General features: G+C 40.7%; 1 protein-coding gene and 1 long non-coding RNA gene across 6 annotated transcripts in view; one reads left to right on the forward strand and one right to left on the reverse strand.

The window, feature by feature from the left end:
* Window positions 1-1,709: 1,709 nt before the first annotated feature.
* The window catches only part of BACH2 (BTB domain and CNC homolog 2), a 236,600-nt gene continuing 215,358 nt past the window's right edge, over window positions 1,710-22,951 (reverse strand). For all 5 annotated transcript variants that reach the window (XM_081186582.1, XM_081186581.1, XM_081186584.1 and 2 more), the window contains 3 exons: window positions 17,581-19,128; window positions 8,647-8,853; window positions 1,710-6,967 (listed from right to left, as the gene is read on the reverse strand). In XM_081186582.1, coding sequence (XP_081042708.1) covers window positions 6,485-6,967; window positions 8,647-8,853; window positions 17,581-19,128 — 2,238 coding nt within the window. In that variant the 3' untranslated portion in view covers window positions 1,710-6,484. The remainder of the gene's footprint in view (window positions 6,968-8,646; window positions 8,854-17,580; window positions 19,129-22,951) is intronic.
* On the forward strand, window positions 11,686-14,449 carry LOC308583039. The gene is made up of 3 exons (XR_014006015.1): window positions 11,686-11,894; window positions 12,936-13,239; window positions 14,045-14,449. It is a non-coding gene; the product is annotated as an uncharacterized lncRNA (long non-coding RNA).

A 22,951-nucleotide genomic window follows, 5' to 3' on the forward strand; every position in this document is an offset into this window, starting at 1 on the left:
AGACAAAATTCAGTTAACACTATCAATTCAAATGAATGGAAAGGGTTTTCTTTTTCTTTGCACGATACTGTATTTACAATGAGTAAATGAAGTCTTAAATTTATTAGTTCATAGCAATGCTGTTTTTTTTCTCCAAAAAGGTAAAAATTCTTAGTAACAAGGAATAAGCATCAACAGCCATTTCATTTATACAATATAAATCACAAGAAACCACAGTCACCTAGAAAAAAAATAATAGACAAGCTTAAGAACTAGTACAATAAAATGATGCATTGAATTAAGTTACATTAATCGCATAGAATCTGTGTAAAAAGTATATAGAAAAACACCTGATGCAACTTGTTACAGTCATTGACCAGTTATGAGAGGTACAGAGGATTATACAGGTAGATATGTGTGAAAACTGTCCATACTGTCTGACCTGGGGAGGAAGAGAAGAGGGATTGCATCCCCTTGCATACACTGATAAAAACCCTGTTTTGAATATGGCCTCTGAAGTTTGTAAGGCATATATAGTAGAGGTGCACTTGTATCCCACTGGTTCTGGAACAAACTTGGGGTGTTCTCCACCCTTGAAATAAAAAGTTGACCCTTGAATTGAATGGCAAAAATCAAGCATCCAAAGATCTCCAAAGTGTTTAGCATAATTTCTGATTGGAGGGATCCAGATATATTCAGTCATATCACAAGTAGTAAATATACAAGTTTCTGAAGCACACATCATCTTTTTTTGTGACATTGCAAATGTAAGAGCTTAAACTTGCTTTCAAAACAACACACAATTCTATGGTTAAGTGGGGTGGGTGGGGAAATCCCGACTAGATACTCAGGATGGCTCTCCAAATCTGAACTGACCTATTAAGACAGAGTGCTATGGGAAATCCTAGGCTGAGTTTCTGACTCAAAATTCCTTCAAATCAATGGATAACTAATTCCAGAATGAGAAACTGAGTCACATTTCAAACTCTGAGCAATGAAAAAAGTCAATTTCTGACCAAACTGCTTAAGCTTTTCAGTTCCAAAGGTTGCAGTCCTATGCACACTTAGCCGGGAATAAGTTCTATCAAAAAGGAAGAAAACATGCTGCACAAATGTACATATCAATTACCACACTGCATAGGTGTCTAAACTTGTATGTAAACTGGACTTCTATAATAGAGCTGATGTTGTAATAGAGTTAATGACATGTCCAACAATAAAAGGTATTTAAACCAGTCATAAAATTTTTCTTTTAAGTTTGAGAAGGGAATTTGAATAATTAACGCTCCACCGGAAAAGTGGTTTCCATCACAATGGTAGAACCATATGAGCATTACAATTTAAAAACAAACACATATCACTAGTTTTAATGGTTTTTTTTTTAATATATAATATTGGTGGAGTGTAGGAAAATACTGTAATTCTTTTACACGGCAAGCAATGACATTCTAACTTCCAGAGAAAATTATAATAATTTATTAGTAGTCTACAATCCACCAAACTATAGATTTTAATATACATAAAATTGTTTGAATGGACTTAACATATGTACATGTACAACTCTATTCTGCAGCATCATTTGATGCCTGAGTCTTGAAATAATTCAAATATTATAAATATACATAGTATAAACAAGCAAAAGTACACACACTGATTTTATACTGGAGATAGAAATTAGCTACCACATTTTAGCAAGGTTTCCCTTAGGCTACATCAAATCCTTTCCCCCCCATTTTGTCCCTATCCCCCTTCTCTAAATAGAATTTTAAAACGGGTACACAATTAAGCTGATGTAACAAAAATAAGGGGATAAATAAACATAAAACCTTATTATTTGTGTGTGAAGACTACCTCTTGGAGTCATTGGTTTGAGCTGGGTTGGTGAGGCTTGCATAGGCTTATCAATACTACCCATTAGGCCAGATGCTCAAGGAACATTCTAGCTTCATCGGCTAAACCTACATGTATTATTTTTATTTATTTTTAAAAGACACCCATGAAGATAAAATGGTGGAATGAGATTAAAGGCTCTGGAGCTCTCTTTATTTTAGAATTATTCTGACTCTGGCATACAAACTTAAAAAACCCCAAACATATAGCAGTTTGTCACAATGCTTACCATATTCCATCTAGGGAAGAATTCATTTTTGTTTTAAGAGCTCTGAGGAAAACTGAAATTCCACAGATGTAGCTTTTCTCATCACAGCAATGCACTGACGAGAAAAACCACACCTGCTGAATATCACAGTGTTCAGAACTCCTGTCAGGGGTGAAAACAAAAAGGCTGAATGTTTTTCTTTCTTTTTCTTAAAAAACCTGCCTATATAAGTATGCTGGGTATTTATCAAAGCTTTTGAAATTAAAAGCTTGGACATGAATTGAATGTAACCCTTAACCACCATATTATCAGCAGCTGAATCTGTTACACTAAGTTTTATCCAACGTCCACACTATTTTTTTAAAAAGAGACAGCAGTTGTAAATACTAATCACAGTGGTTTGTGTATCCAATGATTTTTTTTTTTTACTTCCTTGGGAACAAAAATACATGGATTAGATCCAAAAAATAAAAATAAAATAGTGCATCTTTAAAGCAGCATATATCCTTAGAAAGACATTGAATAATTTACTTGCACAATATATAAAATAATAGTTTTATACTGCAGCATCAAACTCTGACGCCTGAGTCGTCGTATGTTAGGTCTAGAATGTAAATATGGGGATGTCTTGGTAACTTGATTGAGTCTTTTTTTTCCTTTTAAACTAGCTCTTTTGTTCCAGAATCAGGTTGCAATGAACTTCAGTTGTATTCAAGGCACCCCCAAGATAACACGGAGAAACAAATATATTACATAGTGTAATTCTCACCTGACAAAAGCAGAAAAAGCCTAAATGAAATGAGGTTTTCTGGCAATACAAAGTATAGCAAAGGCAAATAAAAAGGAGGACTAGTTGCAGATTGGACAAAGCTAAATGCATACTCCTTACATGCTCTTTGTATCAGTGCAAAAGCAGTTTCCATCTAGCACAAAACGTCAAACTGAGACAAACCTATTAATTCCTTTATGAATTTTTTTATCAATTGAAGGTATTTTCTCCTTCTGCATTGTTCAGCAATGCCTACTTATTTATTTTCCAATAGAAGTTTGGTCAGTTCAAATGTGTCGCTTCGTGTCCAGTTCTGAAGCTAATTCTCCTACATGTCTCTCTTGACATTAACCCAAGAGCCACATGTAGTTCTGAAGAACCATACACAATATATAGTCCAATGAAGAAAAATATACATACCAGTCATTTGTAAATGGTGAAAAGCTAAACTCATCCTAAAAAGCTTGAAACGATAGACTTATCTGAGCAGTGGACTTTAAAAAATCAGTTTTTCCAAGAAAAGAAAATGGAAGAAAAAGGTAGAGAGAGGCCCAGCACCAATGAGAGAGCCAGGTCAATACAATAGCTGTGGAACAATATGTTCTGTCAATTGCATTTAAACCACTGGAATGAGGTCAAAAGTACCAGTTGCACGTGAGTTGGTGTGATAGCAAATCTTCATGTCAGAAAGCTAGCTCAGACTTGGTTGAATACCCATAAAAACCACAACTAGCTGGAGGTCACTTAAAAATAAAGAAGGCAACAGAAAAAAACAAACATTTGAACAATACTGTCGACTGAACGATTACAACAACAAAATCTCAAATGCAAAAACCTGGCTTTAAAGCCATAATGCAATTCACATGTAGCTTAAAAAAAAATCTAGCTTCCATCACTGTCCATCTCACAGAAGTTAAGATTTCTTTGCAAAGCACAGAAGGGCTCTGCAATGTCAACTGATTACAAGTCAATCCCCTCATAGTTGCATATCCCCTAACCCCCTAAAGAGCTTCTGTTTTCTGCACACAGAATTGTTGCAAGCTTCCAATATAATTAAATAGCTACAAAGCGAGTCAAGGACTTTCTCACCCCTGCGCCAAAACATCCTACAGCTTGAACTAGCATCCTTATGACATATATAAATAGATGAATAATTAGAGTAAGTTTTTGTTTGTTTTACAGAAATGGTTAATACTTAATTTATATATTTAAAAACATAGCAGTTCCAACCTACATAAGAACATCCCTCCCTTCCTAGTAAATAAATGTGGCACATGCAATGGATACGCCTCCTGGTTGGCAGGTAGGTTGCAGTGAATTTGAAGTACAGAGAAGAAACAGGACTGGCAAGCTGTCTGCATAAGCTGATAAAAAAGAGGGTGTCAATTCATCCTTTAGAAAAACAATGCAGATTTACTGAGTGCCATACCGCTTAGTGTAAACATTAGCACTGAGAAACATATTGTCATAGTTAATAGGGGAAAAAAACCTGTTTGAATCACATGGGGTGGCTCAATATGGTTTTACCCACAGAAAAGGTGAACAGTACCAATCTGTAAACCATAGATGCCATCATAAAATATAGCTCAAAGCACCCTGGCACAATCAAGATAGAAAGTCACTTTAAAAACAAAACAAAACAGAGGACACAATCCATCAGGGATAAGGTGATGAGGGAAAAAGTATCCTACAAAAAAACTCCTTGAAATCTTTGGATGTTATGCAAAAGCATCTCTCTTGAGCAATTCCCATCAATCACAATAAAAATGGTGTAGGAAAAGTCCTGGTGGATTGTGCCCACCCATTCCCTGAAGAGTTGTTCCATGTGTTTGTTGGGCAGATGTTACATCTGAAAGAAGCTTGTCTTGCACAATCACCATGTGAGTCAGGTCAGCTGGAGTTTTGTGAATTTCCTTGAGTTTCAGTACTTCTGAAACTTGTCCTCCAACAAAGTTTCCTCTGAGACAGATGCTGCTTTGTGCTGATAAAAATAATGCAAACTGAGGGAACCTGACAGCACAATATTTCTGACACATGGGCAATCACTGCAGAATCACTGCAGAAATGCATGCTTTTTAGCACTTTGGGGTAGAGATTGCTCTAAGCAAGCCTCTACATCTCTATATTACAGGGCCAGTCCTGGAAACCTTTCACGTAGACAGTTTCTCATACTTTTGTGGAGCTGAGTTAGAGTTGAACAAATGCCAGTGTAAATAGGAAGCAAGTGTAGTGAAACACTGCTGTTAACACCTGCATAACATGGTGTACAGCAGAATTACACACTGAGGCCAATAGGACTATTGGAGGGGTTAACAGCACTAGTACGACATAAATAAGCAAGAATTGCAGTGGGAAGCTTAATTCAAACTTCACTGAGTCTCATGGAACTATGTTCACCAACGTAAACAGCCTGTGTCTTAAGCTATAGTTCTCAATATCAGTGACATACACTGGCCACTGTACAGTTTTTAAGGTGTCTTTGTAAGTATCAAACGATACTTGACAAATAGAAAATCCCTCTTAAAGAAAGAAGAAGAAGCAGCGACTTAATATCTGAATTGGGGAAGTAAAAGAAAGAAGAAAAAGACGAATACAGAAAATACCCAATTCACACTATTGGGTGAATTCCATATTTGGCAAGATTGTTATTTCCCTACATAATCATCTCCTGAGTGGTGTTGTTGTTTTTTTATATAAAAAATGTTGTTTTACTTAACAGATAACAATAAAAAAGCAAAGAATACAGTATATGAGTTATACTGAAGTCACAACTTCATTTATGAAAAGGGGTTTGATCCAAAACTCAGTGCAAGTGGCAAAGTTGACCATCGCTGTACAGTATTGTGAGAGGATTCAAATAAAACCCACTTTGCTCAAATGGGCACATAAAAGACAGCTGTGCCACAAACACTGTGTATATTAAAATTTCAAATCAGCTTCCAACATTAAACTTTATAAATAAAATACAAACTGAATGATATTGCTGAACCGTGAACCTAAGTGGTGGTGAGAAAATATTAAAAACAGTTACAAACTACTACCTAGCATTGACAAAAAAAAAAAGGAATGTTGGAATTTGTTTATACAATAGAAATGGAAAAAAAATTCCAGTTGTTTTCATGAGAAAAAATTGAGGCATGCAGGGATTTTTTTTTTGCATATGGATATATTTTTTTATATATACTATATATAGTATGTACAGTTTAGTTATAAAACTTTGATGTGTAAAGAAGCTGTCTTCAATGAAAAATTGAACATTCAGAGGAAATTCCTGAGTTAGGGTTTTGTGACATGGGCCACTGAGAAAAAAGCTGCGTTTGGGTCCTCAGAGGTGTTATGTCCATCCCTGTTGAATATTGAAATTAAAATACAATAACAACAACAATAACAACAACAATAAAAAAGAAACAGACAGTGTTGCCACTGTTTTGTTCCCCTGCATGAGCAAGGGATAGCACCATAGTGAAGAAGTTAAACTCCCGCATGTAGAGAGGAGGGAATACTTAAAAACAGTATTGCTGCTAAGACCACTGTAGTGTGCACCAAATATGTTCTTCAATCTAAACAACAAACGAACGTGGCCACTGGCTGACTGAAGAATACCTTGCTAGGCATGGCGTGAAAAAGGTATACAGCCACTAGGTGTATTCCTTCCTAGGTTGCTCATCTGTTGTACATTTATCAGTCATTTCCTGACAGAAGTCCACTGTCACCGTTTGGTTATTCTGCTCGAGAGGGAGCTCCTGCTCGCAGTAAGTACCTTGGTCAGCTCCATCCAATACTCTTGCTGCTGCACATTTGTCAGAAATGTTGTTAGGTAGCCAGTGAGCTCCTAGTTGCTGCACTGGGCTTTGCTCCGAACAGCATTGCAAGCCTTCCCCAACACACTGAGATGTCACCACATTTTGCTCTACTCCGGCTGGCGAAGGGTTGATACTGGTTGCTGTTGGAAGATCCATAGGCCTGAGGACAGGGCAGTATCGGTGCAGGTCTTGGATCTGTTCGGAGCTCTGCATATCCCTACACACTTCTTGGGAAAGGCAGGAGAAATTATCTAACAGCTCCCCCATGCATGCTTTCAATTGGTTCCTTTCTGATAGAAGTTTCTCCTTCTCACAAACCTGAGAGAGAGAGAGAAGTGAAAGGTCTTAATTTTAAGAAGTATGGTGTATCAGGCTTCTAGAACTCAGAAATAAATCCAGGTAAAGCTAATTCATACATTACACAGAATGATGTGGCAAAGCTCTGGACTATACAACTTCAGACTAGAGATGGAGTGAAGATTTGAAGCAGAGTTTCTTGACCATGTGAGGATCACTGCTTGAATTCTTGTAAATAAAATCAAAAGGGGCACTGCATGCTAAGTGTAGGCTCCCTGTCCCAACCTCATTTCTGTTCACACCCCAAAGAGGAGAGTAAAAGCAGTCATTAGCAGAGTCTCTATACGGCTAATGTGTTCTGCTTATATTGGCCAGGAAGGAGGAGAGGCCTTCCATCTGGGTAGCCCTTGACTTCTTGCTGCTTCAACCCCTTCCCCCAAAATAAGGTTATTTCTCCTCAGATAATGACAGGGTGAAGGGATAGAAGGCAGTAGAAGGAAGCAGGCTCTTTGAGGATTCCTTCTAGAATGCTTGAAGAGGGCTTCAGGCAATTGATAGTACACTCAAAGGCCCAATTATTTTTCAGGGCATGCACTAGGAGGTTTGTACACTCCTGCTTCAGACTGCAGTGGTTTGTGTGCATTTGCACACGTGACATATTTTTATGAAGTGCACAACCATGTAAAAAGCCCTCCCCCTCATGCAGTAAAGTAGCACACCAGAGAGAAAAGTATAGCTCAGCCCTCTCTTAGAAGAGTGCACACAGTTTCTTATTAAAAGGGAGCGTTCAAAAACTTTCTACCATTTGCACTCTATAAGGTGTGGTACACATCCAAAATTTTACCACAATCTGAAACCTCATTCTATGTAATGTGTAGAGCAGCCCAGAGCTCTAGTTAGGTCCATTTCCGATGTCTGAAACAGCCAGGGGAAGAAACATGCAACTTGCTGATCTTATATATTGCAATTTCTACCTGTTTCTTCACTTTCCAAAAACAGCTGGGCCATATGTGCTAAGGATGAGCACAGGTACCGTATTTTTCGCTCTATAACACGCACCAGACCATAACACGCACGTAGTTTTTAGAGGAGGAAAACAAGAAAAAAAATATTCTAAACGAAATAGTGGATATATGATTTTTGTGGTTCATGCTGTGGCCACAGACATGTGATCTGACAGTGAGTTTGGAGAAGCCCAATGCAAAAATCCTGAGGATCCATGTGGATCCATGTTTGTAACCACGGAGGAGGGAAGGAAGGGGAACCATGGATCCTCTGCTCACGACTGCAGCAGATCCCCACCACCACCCGCAGGCATTCGCTCCATAACACGCACAGACATTTCCCCTTACTTTCTAGGAGGAAAAAAGTGAGTGTTATGGTGCAAAAAATACGGTAACTTAGGTAGCCCAGAGGGCAAAGGCAGATAAGAAATGCTTAGGGCTTCAGAGGAGAAAGGAAAAAATATGGTGACCAAACTTCACGCACATGCCTCTCTTCACTTTGGCATGACCAAAAGATGCACAGAAGTGGCATTTAAATATACATGTAGGCGTGAATCATGTGAAGGCACATGATTGCTAACACTAAGCAGGGAAACAACCTAGAACCCTTATGAAGTCAGTAGTAGGCTGAACTGTAGAAGCAAGGAAGGGCACAGAATGCAAAAATAATTAAAACATAAAAAAGGTAAAACTCACCAACTTGCGGATTTCACATTCTAAATTCTGAATACAGTCCAGTTTTCTCTTACGGCAACGCTGAGCTGCAATCCGGTTTTTACTGCGCCGCCGAACATCATGGATAAATTCCAATTGCTCTGAGGTTAATTTGTGCATCTTAATCATCATCTGGAAATCATTCCTTGGAAGATCCGTGATTTGATCTACAGGAAATGGAAGTTTCACCTGGGGGGGGGGAGAGAGAAAAAAATATTCAGATTCCTTAATTAACGAAGTATTTAACAGCTGTTTAGGGAAAGAAGATTTTATCCAAAGAGGGTTGACAACATCTATACTAACTGCTGCATTCTAGTCAGCCTGGAATACTCATAGAAGTTAGTGTGTAAGTTAATGTTTATATAATAAAATCAGCAGTGCTACCTCTATCTCTAGGTAATTATAAATTGAATAGGATTCATTTACATATAAGAAGAAACTAGTCTACTTGATATAAGCTCCACTTGTGAGAATTAGGGTTTTTAATTTCTATAGGGCAAGATTTTGCTATAAACCCTAAAACAAGAACTATTTTGTAATATTTACTGAAGTTATTTATGCCTTATGTTAACTGTTTTAGTAGAGAGTTCAGCCAACTTATATCAGTGGAACTATATACTATCCATTTTGACAGCCAGCATATAAAAGGTTAGAGCAAATACATCAATGCAATGGCACAAAAATGTTATGCAAGCAGTTCAGTGACCCTTGAGGTTCACACACTGGCACAAATGTTCAGGATTTTGTTTGTTTATTTAGACATTTACTTCCCACTTTTTTGTGATAAAATAAAGTCAAGGCAACTTACAATGAAAATATAAATGAGAAGAAAATTAAAAACAAAACCAACAAATTAAAAACAAAGTAGTATACATAGGCCTTCAAGGTTCCTAAAATGTTTTTCCCTCTAAAGGAATGAATTATCCTAAGGGACTGAGAATAAAACAAGTAACATACTGTCATTACATAAGCATATGGCACATTCATATTTGGAATAGTGTGTTTAGTTCTGGTTAGAACTGGGCAAAGTACAGAAAAGAGCAACTAACAGCCCAATCCTTTACATTATTATTTTTATTTATTAAATTTCTATACCACCCTTCATCTGAAGATCACAGGGCAATAAACACACACACACACAGATAGATATGTCGGTTTTCGAACGTAATCTGTTCTGGAAGACATTTCGTCTGCTGAAACATTAAAAAACCGAAAACTCAACATGGAAGCCTCAATATGGAAGCCAAATGGCATGTTCGACTTCCAAGGTGTGTTCGAAAACCGAATCATTTACTTACGGGTTTACGGCATTCAAAAACCAAAATGTTTGTCAACGTAGACGTTTGAAAACTGAGGTACCACTGTGTGTGTGTGTGTGTGTGTAACATAGTAACAAACAAAGCATATCTACTCAGAAGTAAATCCCATTAAAAGAAATAAGTAAATCCCATTGAGTTTAATGGGACTTATTCCCAGGTAAGTATGTATATGATTGCTGCCCAAAATAATCAATATATTGGGAATACCCTTCCTACAACTGAACACTAAAGTCACTATTCTAATTTTTAGAAAAGATGGCATAAAAACATTTATTTACAAGAAAGAAAGAGTGTCATGGAAAGAAACATAATCCCCCCACCCCCATCTCTGCCCACACCTTTTGTTCTGGAATAAACAGTGGTAGTATTGGCAGCAGGTTCAGGACAGACAATAGGAAGTACTTCTTCAAACAAGGCATAATTTTACTTCCCCAAGACACTATGGCGACTACTATCTTAGATAATGTAACATAGGAATAGGGATCCTATGGCCCTCCAGATATTCCAATGACCTCAACTCCCATCAGCCTTAGCAAGCATGGCCAATGGTCAGGGATTATGGGAATTATAGTCACTGGCAGAGGAAGAAGCCTGCGGGGGGAGCGCACCGCCCCCGGAAGTGCAATCCTGGCGGGGTGCCATCGTGGCTGCCCCCCGCCCGTGCTGGGTGTCACGCCCCTACGGGCAGCACACCACACCCCTAGGATGCATGCCACGCCCCCAGGACATGTGCCACGCCCCTATGGGTGGCACACCACACGCCTAGGATGCACAGCACGCCCACAGGATACGCGCCATACCCCTATGGCTGGTGCACCACGCCCCTGGGACAACTCCGCCCCGCCTGCTCTCCGCCCCCCAGTGCCGGAGCATGAAGCTCCGCCACTGATTGTAGTACCACCTCTGAAGGACCACAGGTTAAAGCTACTCCTTGGGAAAGAATCAGACAAATTAATGGAGCACTGGTTTCTTAACAGCTATTCACCACAGCTGAATAGAAGCTCCATTCTCAGAAGTAGTATTCGTCCCAGCAGTAGACTGTGCAACACCAAGCTCTTGCTCTGAGTTTCTAGAGGCACCTAGTTTGACTATTCCTGGAAATGGATAAGAATACTGATCTAGCAAGATAGATCTTATGGTTTTAGGTCATGTTACATGGAACCAATTAGTCCGCAAGGTGCCTTGACATCTTTCGTCCTTTTATGTACGAAAACAGCCCACTACGCTAGAATACATCGTGAATGCATCTTTGCTTGTTTCAGTTATCCACAATGGCCACGAGGTGGTGCCAGGCCTTTAAGTTTCACACTGAAAGAAAGACTGCACTTAGAAATGGGTAAACAGAATAAGGAAAGCCTTTATATTATTTTGCCAATTGTAGAGTTTGAAGAGAACCCAAGGGTCATCTAGTCACAGATTCCTGAGGAAAACTCTTGTTGATATTTCATTGCAGATTTTAGTACTTAGTATGGATGCTGTCAAATACATGGAGACAGAGATACCTACTATTACTTTAGAAGCCAATTCAAACCTTTCTGCCTGTTTTAATACAACAAATAGTGTGCATGTCACCTGTGTTAGCACTAGGTTTTGGAGGGTGCTTGAGCAAGAAACCCAAACAGGCCCTGGTCTCTCACTAACTCCTCATTGCTATCATCATCACCAGCTGCTGCTCGTCTTCTTCAACACCACTGCCACCTGCTTGCTTGCCAGGCAGTGAGCTAATGGACAATAGATGACAGTGCCATCTACTCCTCCTCCTAACATTAGAACCAGCCTGCTGGATCAAAGCAAAGACACATCTGGATCAGGCCCAACGATCAGCAACCAGATGCCTATGGGAATCGTGCAAGCCAGACATGAGTAACAGCATTATCCCCACTTGTTATTCCCAGCATCTGGTATTCAGAGGTACAACACCCTCAACAATGGGGGTAGAACACAGCCATCTAGCCCAGTGTTTCCCAGACTTGGATCTCCAGCTATTTTCAGACTATAATTCCCATTCTATAGTCTAAAAACAGCTGGAGACCCAAGTTTGGGAAACATTGATCTAGCCTTATGCCACCATGAATTCACCATATCCTCTATTTACTCTAAGTTGGTAGCCATCACTACAACTTGTGAGAGTGAATTCTATAGTTTAATTTTGTGCTGGGTGGATAAGTACTTTCTTTTGTCTCTCCCACATCTTCCAATTTTCAGCTTCTGGTTCTAGTATTATCAGGGAAGGAGAAAGGTTTATTTCCCTACCCAGTTTTCTGCACACCATACATAATCTTAGGAGAATTGTTTCAACCCCTTGATCATTTTGGCTGCCCCTTTCTGACGTTTCCCCCAGCTCAACGATATCCTTTCATGAGGCGTGGGAGCCATAACTGAGCACAGTAGTCCATGTGCAATCTCACTATGGGTTTGTATAATGGCTTATACAACACAGTAAGATTATTATATTGACAGTTTTATTTTCAACCACTTTCCTAAGGTTCCCTAACATGGAACCCATTGTTTTCACAGCTGCCACATATTGGGGTCAACATCTTCATCAAGTTATCCACTATGACCCCAAGATCTTGTTCCTGGTCAGTCACTGCCAATTCATCTCACATAAACAAATATGAAAAATTATTTTTTTTGGGGGGGGGGAGTTACCCAATGTGCACAACTGCAAATTCTAACCACTACTGCTGTCTGGGCCAGAGCAAGAGGCAGGTAAACAAACAAGGAGGTTGCAATGATAAAGAAGAGGAGCAGGTCCAGGAGGCTCGTCAGTGTACCCCCTGTTGTTTGGGTGTGGGTCTTTGGCAAACACTGGACCATGTCAGCCCCTAAACACCAACCCTGAAAGTTACACATAATGTGGCATTCACTACAGTGTAGTTTTTTCTACATAGGAAAGCATAAAGAGCAACTATTTCATTCCATTTCTTTGCGTATGACATTTGCTCATAGAATTCTATAGACTCCACAGTCACAGGAATGCATCAATATCTATCCACACATTCTGCACAGTGGACTTCACCCTCACATCCCACAAATGACGGCCAAAGATGGCACCATATCAAAATACACACCGCTGCTGCAGGTCATGAAAGAACAAGAAAAGAGCTGCCAGAAAAAACAATGATTTGTTTGAATACACAGAAGCTGACCTTCGACACAGTGATGTGGACTATTAAGACTGCTGACTAGTGATTATGAAGAATGTTTGGCTTCCTTTTAATGCCCTTTGGACCATAAACACTCCACGTCAGATGTGAGTAACTGCATATATGTGTGACCCCCTCCGTGGAACTGCAGTAGAGTAAGGACCAGGGAGGAATTTTTTCACAGACATATTGGGCTGGGTCTGTGGGTGTTGCGGACGTCATGGCAAACACTCTAACTTTAGGGCAGAAGAAGCATTGGTCTGGATCCTTAGCAGGAATGGGCACAGGAAGGGCCCCCTTGCCCCATCCAAGTGTGGGATCTCCTTAAGGGATCTTGGAGGGCACTGCTTGCTGTCCAGCTCAGGGGTTGACAAGCAACCATGCCCCCTGCCAGTGACTGAACAAGGTCCACTGGAAGTGGTTCATGTCATGGCAGGTCCCTAACACTGGTACACTGCATCTATCAAAAGAAAGCATGTCAACCAGCAGGACGACTTGTTGATCAATGGATTATGTCCAATGCCTATGGCAATGGATACATGCCCAGTGCCTATGGCAAACCTATATGACTGCAGTCAATAAGGTTGTGGCCTAATTACAATCTAACACCTGTCTCCTGGTCTTCATTCGCTGCCTGCACAAGTCCCTCCATGGCTTCTCTGTGCCTGGGTCTGCAATACACAGTCGCTCTGGAAGTTCCCCCAAATTATTCATTCAGAACAGAAATAGCTGATGTAAATGAAGTTTGCCCATATATTTGTTACAGAGAAGGAATGTAACATATTTGAAATAATTCATTTACAATATTGCAAAGCTCACAGATTTGGCACTTTCTTCTTTCCCTAAAAAATAAAACAAAAAGGAACTGGTTGTTGCACAGCAGTTAAGATGTGGTGCCATTGTTAATTTTAGATTGGCCATGGACCATCTCCCTATCCATTTGTATAAGCTGGGGGGGGGGGGAAATGTGTTTTCAAGAATCTATCAAACATTAACAGACCTTGAGGTGAGGTGACTATAAAAAGAGGATGTTTAAAAATAAGCTGTTGCTGGTTTGGGTCTTGCACAGTGTAAATAACATCTTAACAAATGATCTGAGATGTTTCAAGATAGAAACAACTGTACAATTCCAGTGTGATGTTATAAAGAACAACCAATAAGGCTAAAGGGAAAAGCTTTAAAGCTTTGATGTTTAACATTTAAATAGCTGCACAATTAATCACTGCACATTTCTTTCTTCAGATATATGTTGTTTAAAAAACAAATCACAAAAACACCCTCCAGATATTTTTTTCTTTTTTAAAATTCACAGCAGTGTCCTTCTTGGGAGAATGTACCTCATAAATATTGCAAGTCCAGACACGTGTACCTGCCTTCTAATGTCATTGCTACTCACAGTGAGCTGCATAGAAGGTGACATATAACAATGAGGGATGGTTAAGTTACCCTTATGACACACATACAAAAAGCATGAAATAAAAGTCATTCAAGATCTGGGGATTCCTTTCTCTGTGCATTACTGCACAATGTGCTCTGTTATTTCATGAATTTCACAGGTATAATTTTGAAAAAGAAAAAAGAAAAAAGGATGGGTGTAATTCAGTTCCTCATTTATTGTGCAGGGATCATCACACACACCCAGGTTCACAAGGTATCCCCAACAGCAGCCAGCACCTGAGGGCTGTGCATTCAATTAAACCAAGTTACGCAATGTCAACAATGCTATTGTGAACCAGGCCATGGCATGGACATGGGTGGCTTCCTGTACATCATAATAATTACATGAATGATATATTCTAGTGTTCAGTTAACGCATGGGGGCGTGAAGGGTGAAGGGGGTGCAGGAAAGGGGAAAATGGCAGCCTAGGCCCCCTCATGTCCTCATCACTACCAGCTCCACTCTCAATCTTCCCATGTTGAGTTGGAAGGTCTGGGGAGGGATTCCTTGTGCATTTGGCAGAATGTGCTTATAAACTGCCATCACCCTTAGAAAAGTTTATGAGTGTTTTCAGCTAAATGCACTTAGAAGCCCCCTTCAGACCATTCCATTCAACATGGGAAGATTGGGGCACAGGTGGTGGGAACAGGGATTTGCTCCCACATGATCTTTGAATGACTGAATAGGGCTTATAGTCCGACGGTATCTGCATTAAGCCACTTCCCGTGCAATTTGGGTGATGTCAGTGTTGTCTTGGCCTTTCCCCTCCTGGGGAAAAAAAGCAAACAGCTTTGTGACAGAGTGACTGAAATAACTACAAGCACACAACTGTATTACAGTGAGTGTGTTCTCAATATCTTGCTTTTTGAAATCCTGCTTTTATGCCTTAAACAGGTTTCCAAAGCACCCAAAACACAGGAACACTTAAAAAATACAACTGAGGAGCCAATTTGTGTTGCTCCATTGGCCAGGAAAATGCTAACGCCGATCCAATCTCAAATTAGCTCTATGTGGTAGCATCCCAGCTTTGGAATAGCTTTGCCTCTTGAGACTAGACAGTCATTGACACTGGATGGGTTGTGATCTGAAGCAAAGACTATTTTCTTTTACCAGGCCTTCCAATAGCAGTGGTGATATGGTATTTTTTAGATAAAGGGATTCGTATTTTGTTGTTTTTAACTGAAGTATTTTCATTTGAGTACAGTAATTTTTATTCCTGCTTTGTACTTTGGTTTTCACCGAAACCCACCCTGAAACCATGTGTTGAAGGGTGGGATGCAGGGCTCTGGTTGGAGAGCACCATCAGCTTACAAGCGAAAAAGCTAGATAAGATTAAGCAGTGGGTTCACACATTACTCATTGTTCTCTTAAATGTTAAATGCAGGTTTAGGTTTGGGTAGCTTTGATAATATTAGCTGAGCTATTCTGAAAATCAGGTCCTTCATATTCGGTTATGACCATACATATACACGAGTAGCTATTTGTAATGCAATTTGACACAAATGCTTTAGGACTGTCATTTAAGAGTTCATGGTTGGCCTTTAGAATTCTCAGTAGGCCAACTGAATTGTCTCACAGCACTGCCTTTGAGATATATTTCTTTTGAAAAGGAACATACCAACCCCAGATAGGGAGATGCTATTAAATGAAAGACAAGATGAATGCAATTCCCCTGGCACAAACAGTTCTTGGAAGAACAGCCTACTAATGCTTTCTGTCTTTCTTTAATATTCTCTAGAAAGCTTTTGCTTTTAAGATGTAGTAAGTTTAGATTTCACTTGCGACAGTCCAAAGGGAATATAACAAAAAGACAAAACAGCAACCCAGTTGTTTTAAAGTGACAGAAAGGACTGGGGTGGGAAGAGAAAGAAAGTCAGTATTGAAAAGAGATGCCTTCCTATTCTTTATAAATTTATAAACTGGATACTTCTCAAAGAGTACACTATCTCTACTATCTTCGATAAAGTTAGCATTAGTACATATAAGAAGTCCGACTGCTGAATCTGAAGTTAACAGCATTTCCCTTTTTCTCCATTACTCTTTATTCTTCCGTTATGTCCCTCCAAGGGTGATAAAACCAATAGGAAGAAAAGAAAGAACTTGCCAACTACAATTAAATAACATGCAGCACTTGCCAAAAACATTTTGGTGCCTGAGGCAGAGATTTCCCCCACCCCAGCAGCAGTAAAGCTAAAATAAAATTGTAAATTATGTAACTAGCAATTTGCTACTATTTAAAGGTGGCCAGATTTTGCTGCCTGAAGTGCCACTTCATATTATCTTCTGGCAGAGAGCTGATTGTGACCATATGCCAATACTTAGCTAGATTTGGGTGGAAAATAATTCCTGTGTCTGTATGATCATATCCTTCAATCCATGAGAACTTTTTGAGAAAGGACAACCTGCCAATTCACACAGGGTCACTATACTTGAAAATGGACACTGGGACAAATTTTTCTGGGAACAAATCCATTTTTAAAAAAAGAATTCAGAATTCAGGAGGTGTCCATGAAGAAAAAAAGTGGACATTACAGGGCTTTCCCCTGTCCTGCAGTAACAGATGAGCAATTATACTATATCCATCCCTTTGCATAGGCACTGCCCTCTCTGATTCAGTTTTGGAGATGAGTATGATTAGCATCACATCTTGGCACACAAGCAACATATACAAAAATATTTTGTACCAACATTCTTGCGGACTATAGTTAACACCAAGCAGCACTCTGCAACTATGGTTAGAAGCAGATCACAAACTGTAGTTTGGGTGAACTATAATTAGCAAAAAGAAAATGCTTTAGGGCTGCAATGAACCTTTTAATATGATGGGTCTTTACTGCCTCCCCTTATTTCATGCATTTCCCCCCATTAGCCTGACTGCAATGTCAACAAAAAGTGAGGTAAAACAGGCTATTCCCTGCCTCTGTTTACAAGGAATGCCATTTAAGAGAACAACAGGCTTACTGAACTGGTAACAAGACGTGTTAACAGGTGTACTTATCACAAGCCCTACCTCATGTCCTCTGTCTTGCACAGGACATGATTCACTGTCTGCTTCAGAGAACGATCCAGACTCATCGCTAGAGTTTGTTCCATAGGATGGCTCACATTTTATCTGGGGTCTGACTTGGTTGTACATTCCATCTCCCATCACGCTCGGCTCCTGATGCTCAGCGGTCAGGAACCGAGTTCCTTGGGAACAGGGGGAAGATGAAAACTCGCAGAGAGGGAGGCTACATGGCGAACCCCCGCTGCCATCCTCCGCGTATGAGTAGGAGGAACATGAGCTGGAGGTCCTCGTTCTGGTTTCTAGTGGAGGAGAGCGAGGGCAAACTTTAATTGGCACTGGGCAGCTGGTGTTCGGCCGCATCCGTCCTGGTAAGAGATCAGCTGCCTGTCCAATGTGAGAATAGGTCTGGCAACTGGGAAGGGACTGGCTACTTCCTGCCCAGAGACCCTTTGGCACAGTCTCGGTGAGATCTTTGTCCAAGCTGCTCATGCCAGAATATGAATGCACCGAAGTGTTTACTTGGTCACAAACATTTGAAGAGAATATAACACTCCTCCTGTCCACCTCACCTTCCTGCTTACAGAGACCTTCAACAAAGCCAGGGCCCCTGAGAGGCGATCCCACGGTAAAATTGGAAGCATCCTTCTGAACAGCTTGGGAGAGTCCATAATTCCCTGTGAAAGGGACATAATCAGTTTTGTGGTCACCCTGAGTTGTCCCCTTATCGAAAGGGCATGCTGGACTCCTGGCAAAGTGCTGTTGGGAAGTACTGGGGAAGCCAACTAAGTCTACATTTTTTGTTCGGTTGAAGAAAGACCTTAGGCAGGAAGGGGAGGAAACACTTTTAGACCTGTCAGCTCCGGTGGGACTTGGCTGCTTCCGGTCCATTTCAACATCTCCCTCTTTATCCCTGATGTCAGGCTCATCTCCAGAGAGGCAAAGCGTGATGTTTTCTTCATCATTCTCCTCACTCCTAGGCTCACTTTTAATTTGCCCTACAGGAAGCTCTGGCTTGAGGCTATCGCCAGAACTTTCTTCACTGAATGTGCTTGCAAAACCTGAGGTACTAATGTGTGATGCGTTGTAGACATTCTTGGTACAAGCCATCTGGTATTTCTTATATCTGGGTAACCGCGTCACTGCTTCTTTGTCCAAGCTGTCCTTGCCATCGTTCAAGATATCAGAGTCGGGCAGCATCCCTTCTTCCTTGTCCGCTCCCGAACTGGCCGATTCAAAGTTAAAGGGCTCTGGGTGCGTTCTCTCCCTTGGGCAAGAGATCTTGGAAGTCTCCGACTCCATTGTCTCCTCTTCTTCTCCCTCGGAGTTCTCGTCTTCATGCATCCGCTGGTAGGTGGTGTCTTTTTTGCACAGAAACAGGCCATCTTCATTGTTCAGGAGCTGCGTTTGAAGGAAGCTGAAGCAAGAATCCTCCAGGTTGTGCATGCGCAGGAACTCTGCACAGTGGATGACCTCTCGTATGTTTTCTCTGCTGAGTAACAGCTTAGCAGTGTAGGCAAACTGTAACAATGGGCCAAATCCCCTGGCAGTGACCTGCAAAAGAACAAAAACACAGGGAAATTGCCAGCATTACCATCAGCACTGCTATTGTCCCAAGCCCCTCAAGTGTAGTTAGATAACTCAACAGTTCTAATGTCCATAAATACCACCGTCCAATAGTTAATCTTTCCTTAAGTCAGCAGTAATGCTACTTCCAATCATTAATGCTGGCTGCCCTGTTGCTGCTTGCACACTTCATATTAGAGGATGAGCTAAACATACTTCCAACAAATGACTTAAAGAGAGATGAGATATGTGGCAAATGGTATTTATATGTTTAACGAACTCAAGAATGCTGCTAAGTTTCCAATGAGTGCACGAATCTCACCAATTTCACAACATTCCCATAATCTAGGCTGACTTCACTCTGTGATCAGAATAAATTATGCCAATTACAAAATCCTTTATTCTTCTTCAACAGTTTATCGGGTTTTCAAAGAAAGGGAATATATTATTATAATGGTTAGTTTAGTGAAAACCAAGTCCCCTACGCTGGAACAATGTAAGTATTAAATGGTACTAATAAAAAGCTGGAGAAGGGCATGGGGTTTGTCTAAGTATGCAATAGAAGTGGGAAGACAGAGAACATTAAGCATGGAGACAACTTGAATAATTGTATAGGAAACCATCCCACAAATGCTGGAGTCTCTGGTTGAGTTCAGATAAGGATTTAGTTAAACACTTATATTACATCATGGTTTCTCTAACAACACAGGGAAGCCGGCTACAGCCTCCCAATACACAGTGAAATACAATGTTAACATGCACCTGCTTCCTCAGATTTCGGCATCGCTGTGAAGAAATAATAATTCTAGCCTTAACCATGTAGTTGATTGAATTCACTCTCAGATAGATTTATGGTCTACAAGTGCTCTGGTGCATCGAGTTCATTCACCTAAATAAATTTGACTATGTCAAAATTAGGGGTGTATAAGCAGATGATGGTGATGATGATGATAAGGTTTCTGTCTTTGCACTGTGCTCCCCCTTCCCTAAAACAACTTGGGAACTATCTCTGCTGTGAGCCTGACAGGAGGAAAATGTGATGATACGTAATAATGATGCCTCTGAAATAGGTTCCTGCGTTGCAGTTCGGTTGGACCCCATTGCAGTTGGGGTTCCTTCCAACTCTATGATTCTATGAAGTGACTGGCTAGCCAGAGCAGCCCCCTCAGATCAGGGCTGGCTCAGGACGTTTTGCTGTATGAGGCAAAAGATAAATGGCACCGTCCCCGAAGCCACATACATAAGCCAACTGGAACTGGTGGTAGAATCTTACTACAGTACTGATGAAAGGACAGTGTATTCAACTGCAGTTGAGGGCAGCAGGCTATCATAGGGGTCATGGCACTCACAGCTCCCTGCACCTCAGCTTCTGCCGCTTGAAGCAGATGCCTCACTGTGCCTCAGCTTAGGGCTGGCTCTGCCTCAGATAATATATGTATTCTATGAACAATTTGTAAAACTCAGATATTAAAAATGTCACTTGGGTCTTCAGCACGACTATTTGCACTAATAACAGTCCAAACCAAAGCAAGCACTTAATAGCCTGTGTACCCTAGTCCACTTTGTGATTTCACTTGCTTCTAATTAAGGTTTTTGCTTACTGTCTCAGTCTGGCTTTAGTCAGTGTGTGTGTATGTGTGTGTGTGTGTGTGTGTAAATAACCTGGGTGGCGCTGTGGTCTAAGCCACTGAGCCTAGGGCTTGCCAATCAAAAGGTCGGCGGTTCGAATCCGCACAGCAGGGTGAGCTCCCGTTGCTCTGTCCCAGCTTCTGCCAACCTAGCACTTTGAAAGCACACTAGTGCAAGCATATAAATAGGTACCGCTGCAGCGGGAAGATAAACAGCATTTCCGTGCATTCTGGCTTCCGTCACGGTGTTCCGTTGTGCCCAAAGCAGCTGGCCACATGACCTGGAAAGCTGTCTGTGGACAAATGCCAACTCCCTTGGCCTGAAGCAAGATGAGCACCACAACCCAACCCGATAGTCACCTTTGTGTGTGTGTGTGTGTGTGTGTGTGTGTGTGTGTATGTATGTGTGTGTATACATATACATATACACATACACATACACATACACATACACATACATATACATCTGTAGTTATCTAATGCAGCCACTAGGTGGGAGAACTGCAAAACAAGTAGAGTCTTGTGTAAGAGCTTCCAAGTACCGGGTATGTTTTAACCAGTGCCTCTTGCAATGCCATTTAGGCAAAATAAAAGAAATTTCACTGACTCAGAACATTCCATGGTACATTTTTCTTTCAGGCTGATTCAAGACTTTCAGCACCCCAAAAGCATGGCATTTGAGACATCTGCTACATGTGTCTTCCTCCAGAGGATATTGCATGCAGTATTGTGATGTTGTTCACATTGCATCCTAAACAGCCGCTTGCTCTTAAAAACAAAGGGCAAAAAAATCCAGGAGGGGGGAAGCAGGGAGGTAAGAGGACTGAATCAGTGTGGCATGTTTGTATCTACAAAAATCCTGTATCAGTAACAACACAGCACCAATTTACAAGAGGCGCTGGGTAGTAACACTGTATTTTGAAGTACTGTAGCAGGAGTCTCTGCAAATTTAAAAGATGCCCTCAGGGAGGACTCTTAGAAGCATTTCAGACCAGCACTAATGTTTCAAGTACATAAACAGCAACTTTCATGATGAATGCAAGCAAGGCTTGCTGGCAAGTGTGGAAGCTGGCAGAATCTCAGTAGCCTGAAGCTGTCTAAATATTGATTTGGCCTTTATTGTGGGTCCACCAGCACACTGCCTTTGGAACTGCTTGTATTTAATTTGCTGTGACAAGAAAGCAGATATTCAGGGACTGCAAAGTGCTTATAAATATTGCACATTTTAAAGAGGAAGGTTTAAAAGCTGCATACATTACATCCACACACTTGTTTTCTGTATATGATGGTAAGGGCTTTTCGGGGTGCAAACCCCTTCCACCATTTCTGGGCGAAACTTAAGTATGCTACAATGACAGCATAACAAAGAGAATACACAATGGGATGCAGCATCTTTCTGCAGCAACAATGATGAGAGTAAAATAGCAGTTTTTTAAAAAATAATAACCAAGGGGTGCCAAATGATTAAGATATTCCATACGTACAACAGAGCAGCTTTCAACTCGGACCCAAATGTTAACCTGTCAACTCAGCCCTAAAAATGTCCACATAAAATGGGTGTGTCAGAAAGTATGTCACTAGTCTCCTTAGTTGCATTTCTTTACTGAATACCCACTAAGGTTGCAACAACCTCAATTCCTAGGAGCTTGTGTGCGGGTTTGTGTAAGCTCTATGTTCATCAAAATGGCCATGCAGAGGATGTTTTGCCCAAGAATGCACATTTCAGTTCAGCTGCAATCCAGACAAACAACCCCTCCTTCCTTTTTAGTGGCTTAGATTAGTCTGCAACCTTGTGTGAACTTGCATACTTAGCTGTGCAGTACAAAGAATGTTGGATTTCTACATGAGAGATCAAAGTTCAAATCCCTACTCGATTGCTCGGACATTTGCTGAGTCTCTGCTACCTTGCAGGGCAGCTGGGGAAGTTAGAATGAAATAAGGACATAGCATATTTCGCCATTAGAGATACAACCATAGTTCATACTACTTGGCTCAGAAAGTAACTCTTTAACTCAAAATGCTTGCACTAAACATAAAAAAGGCCTTCCAAGCAACATCTCTCTCCACTCAGATTTTGAACTAAGCCAGAGAAAAACTCAATTCCTTTCCCACTGTCTCTCACATAAGACACCAAAACCTTCTGCCCCGCTCCCTCCCCCCTCCCCGGAAACCCTCTCTTCCTC

The sequence above is a fragment of the Podarcis bocagei genome (genome assembly GCF_964188305.1).
Source record: "Podarcis bocagei genome assembly, chromosome: 3".
NCBI lineage: Eukaryota > Metazoa > Chordata > Lepidosauria > Squamata > Lacertidae > Podarcis > Podarcis bocagei.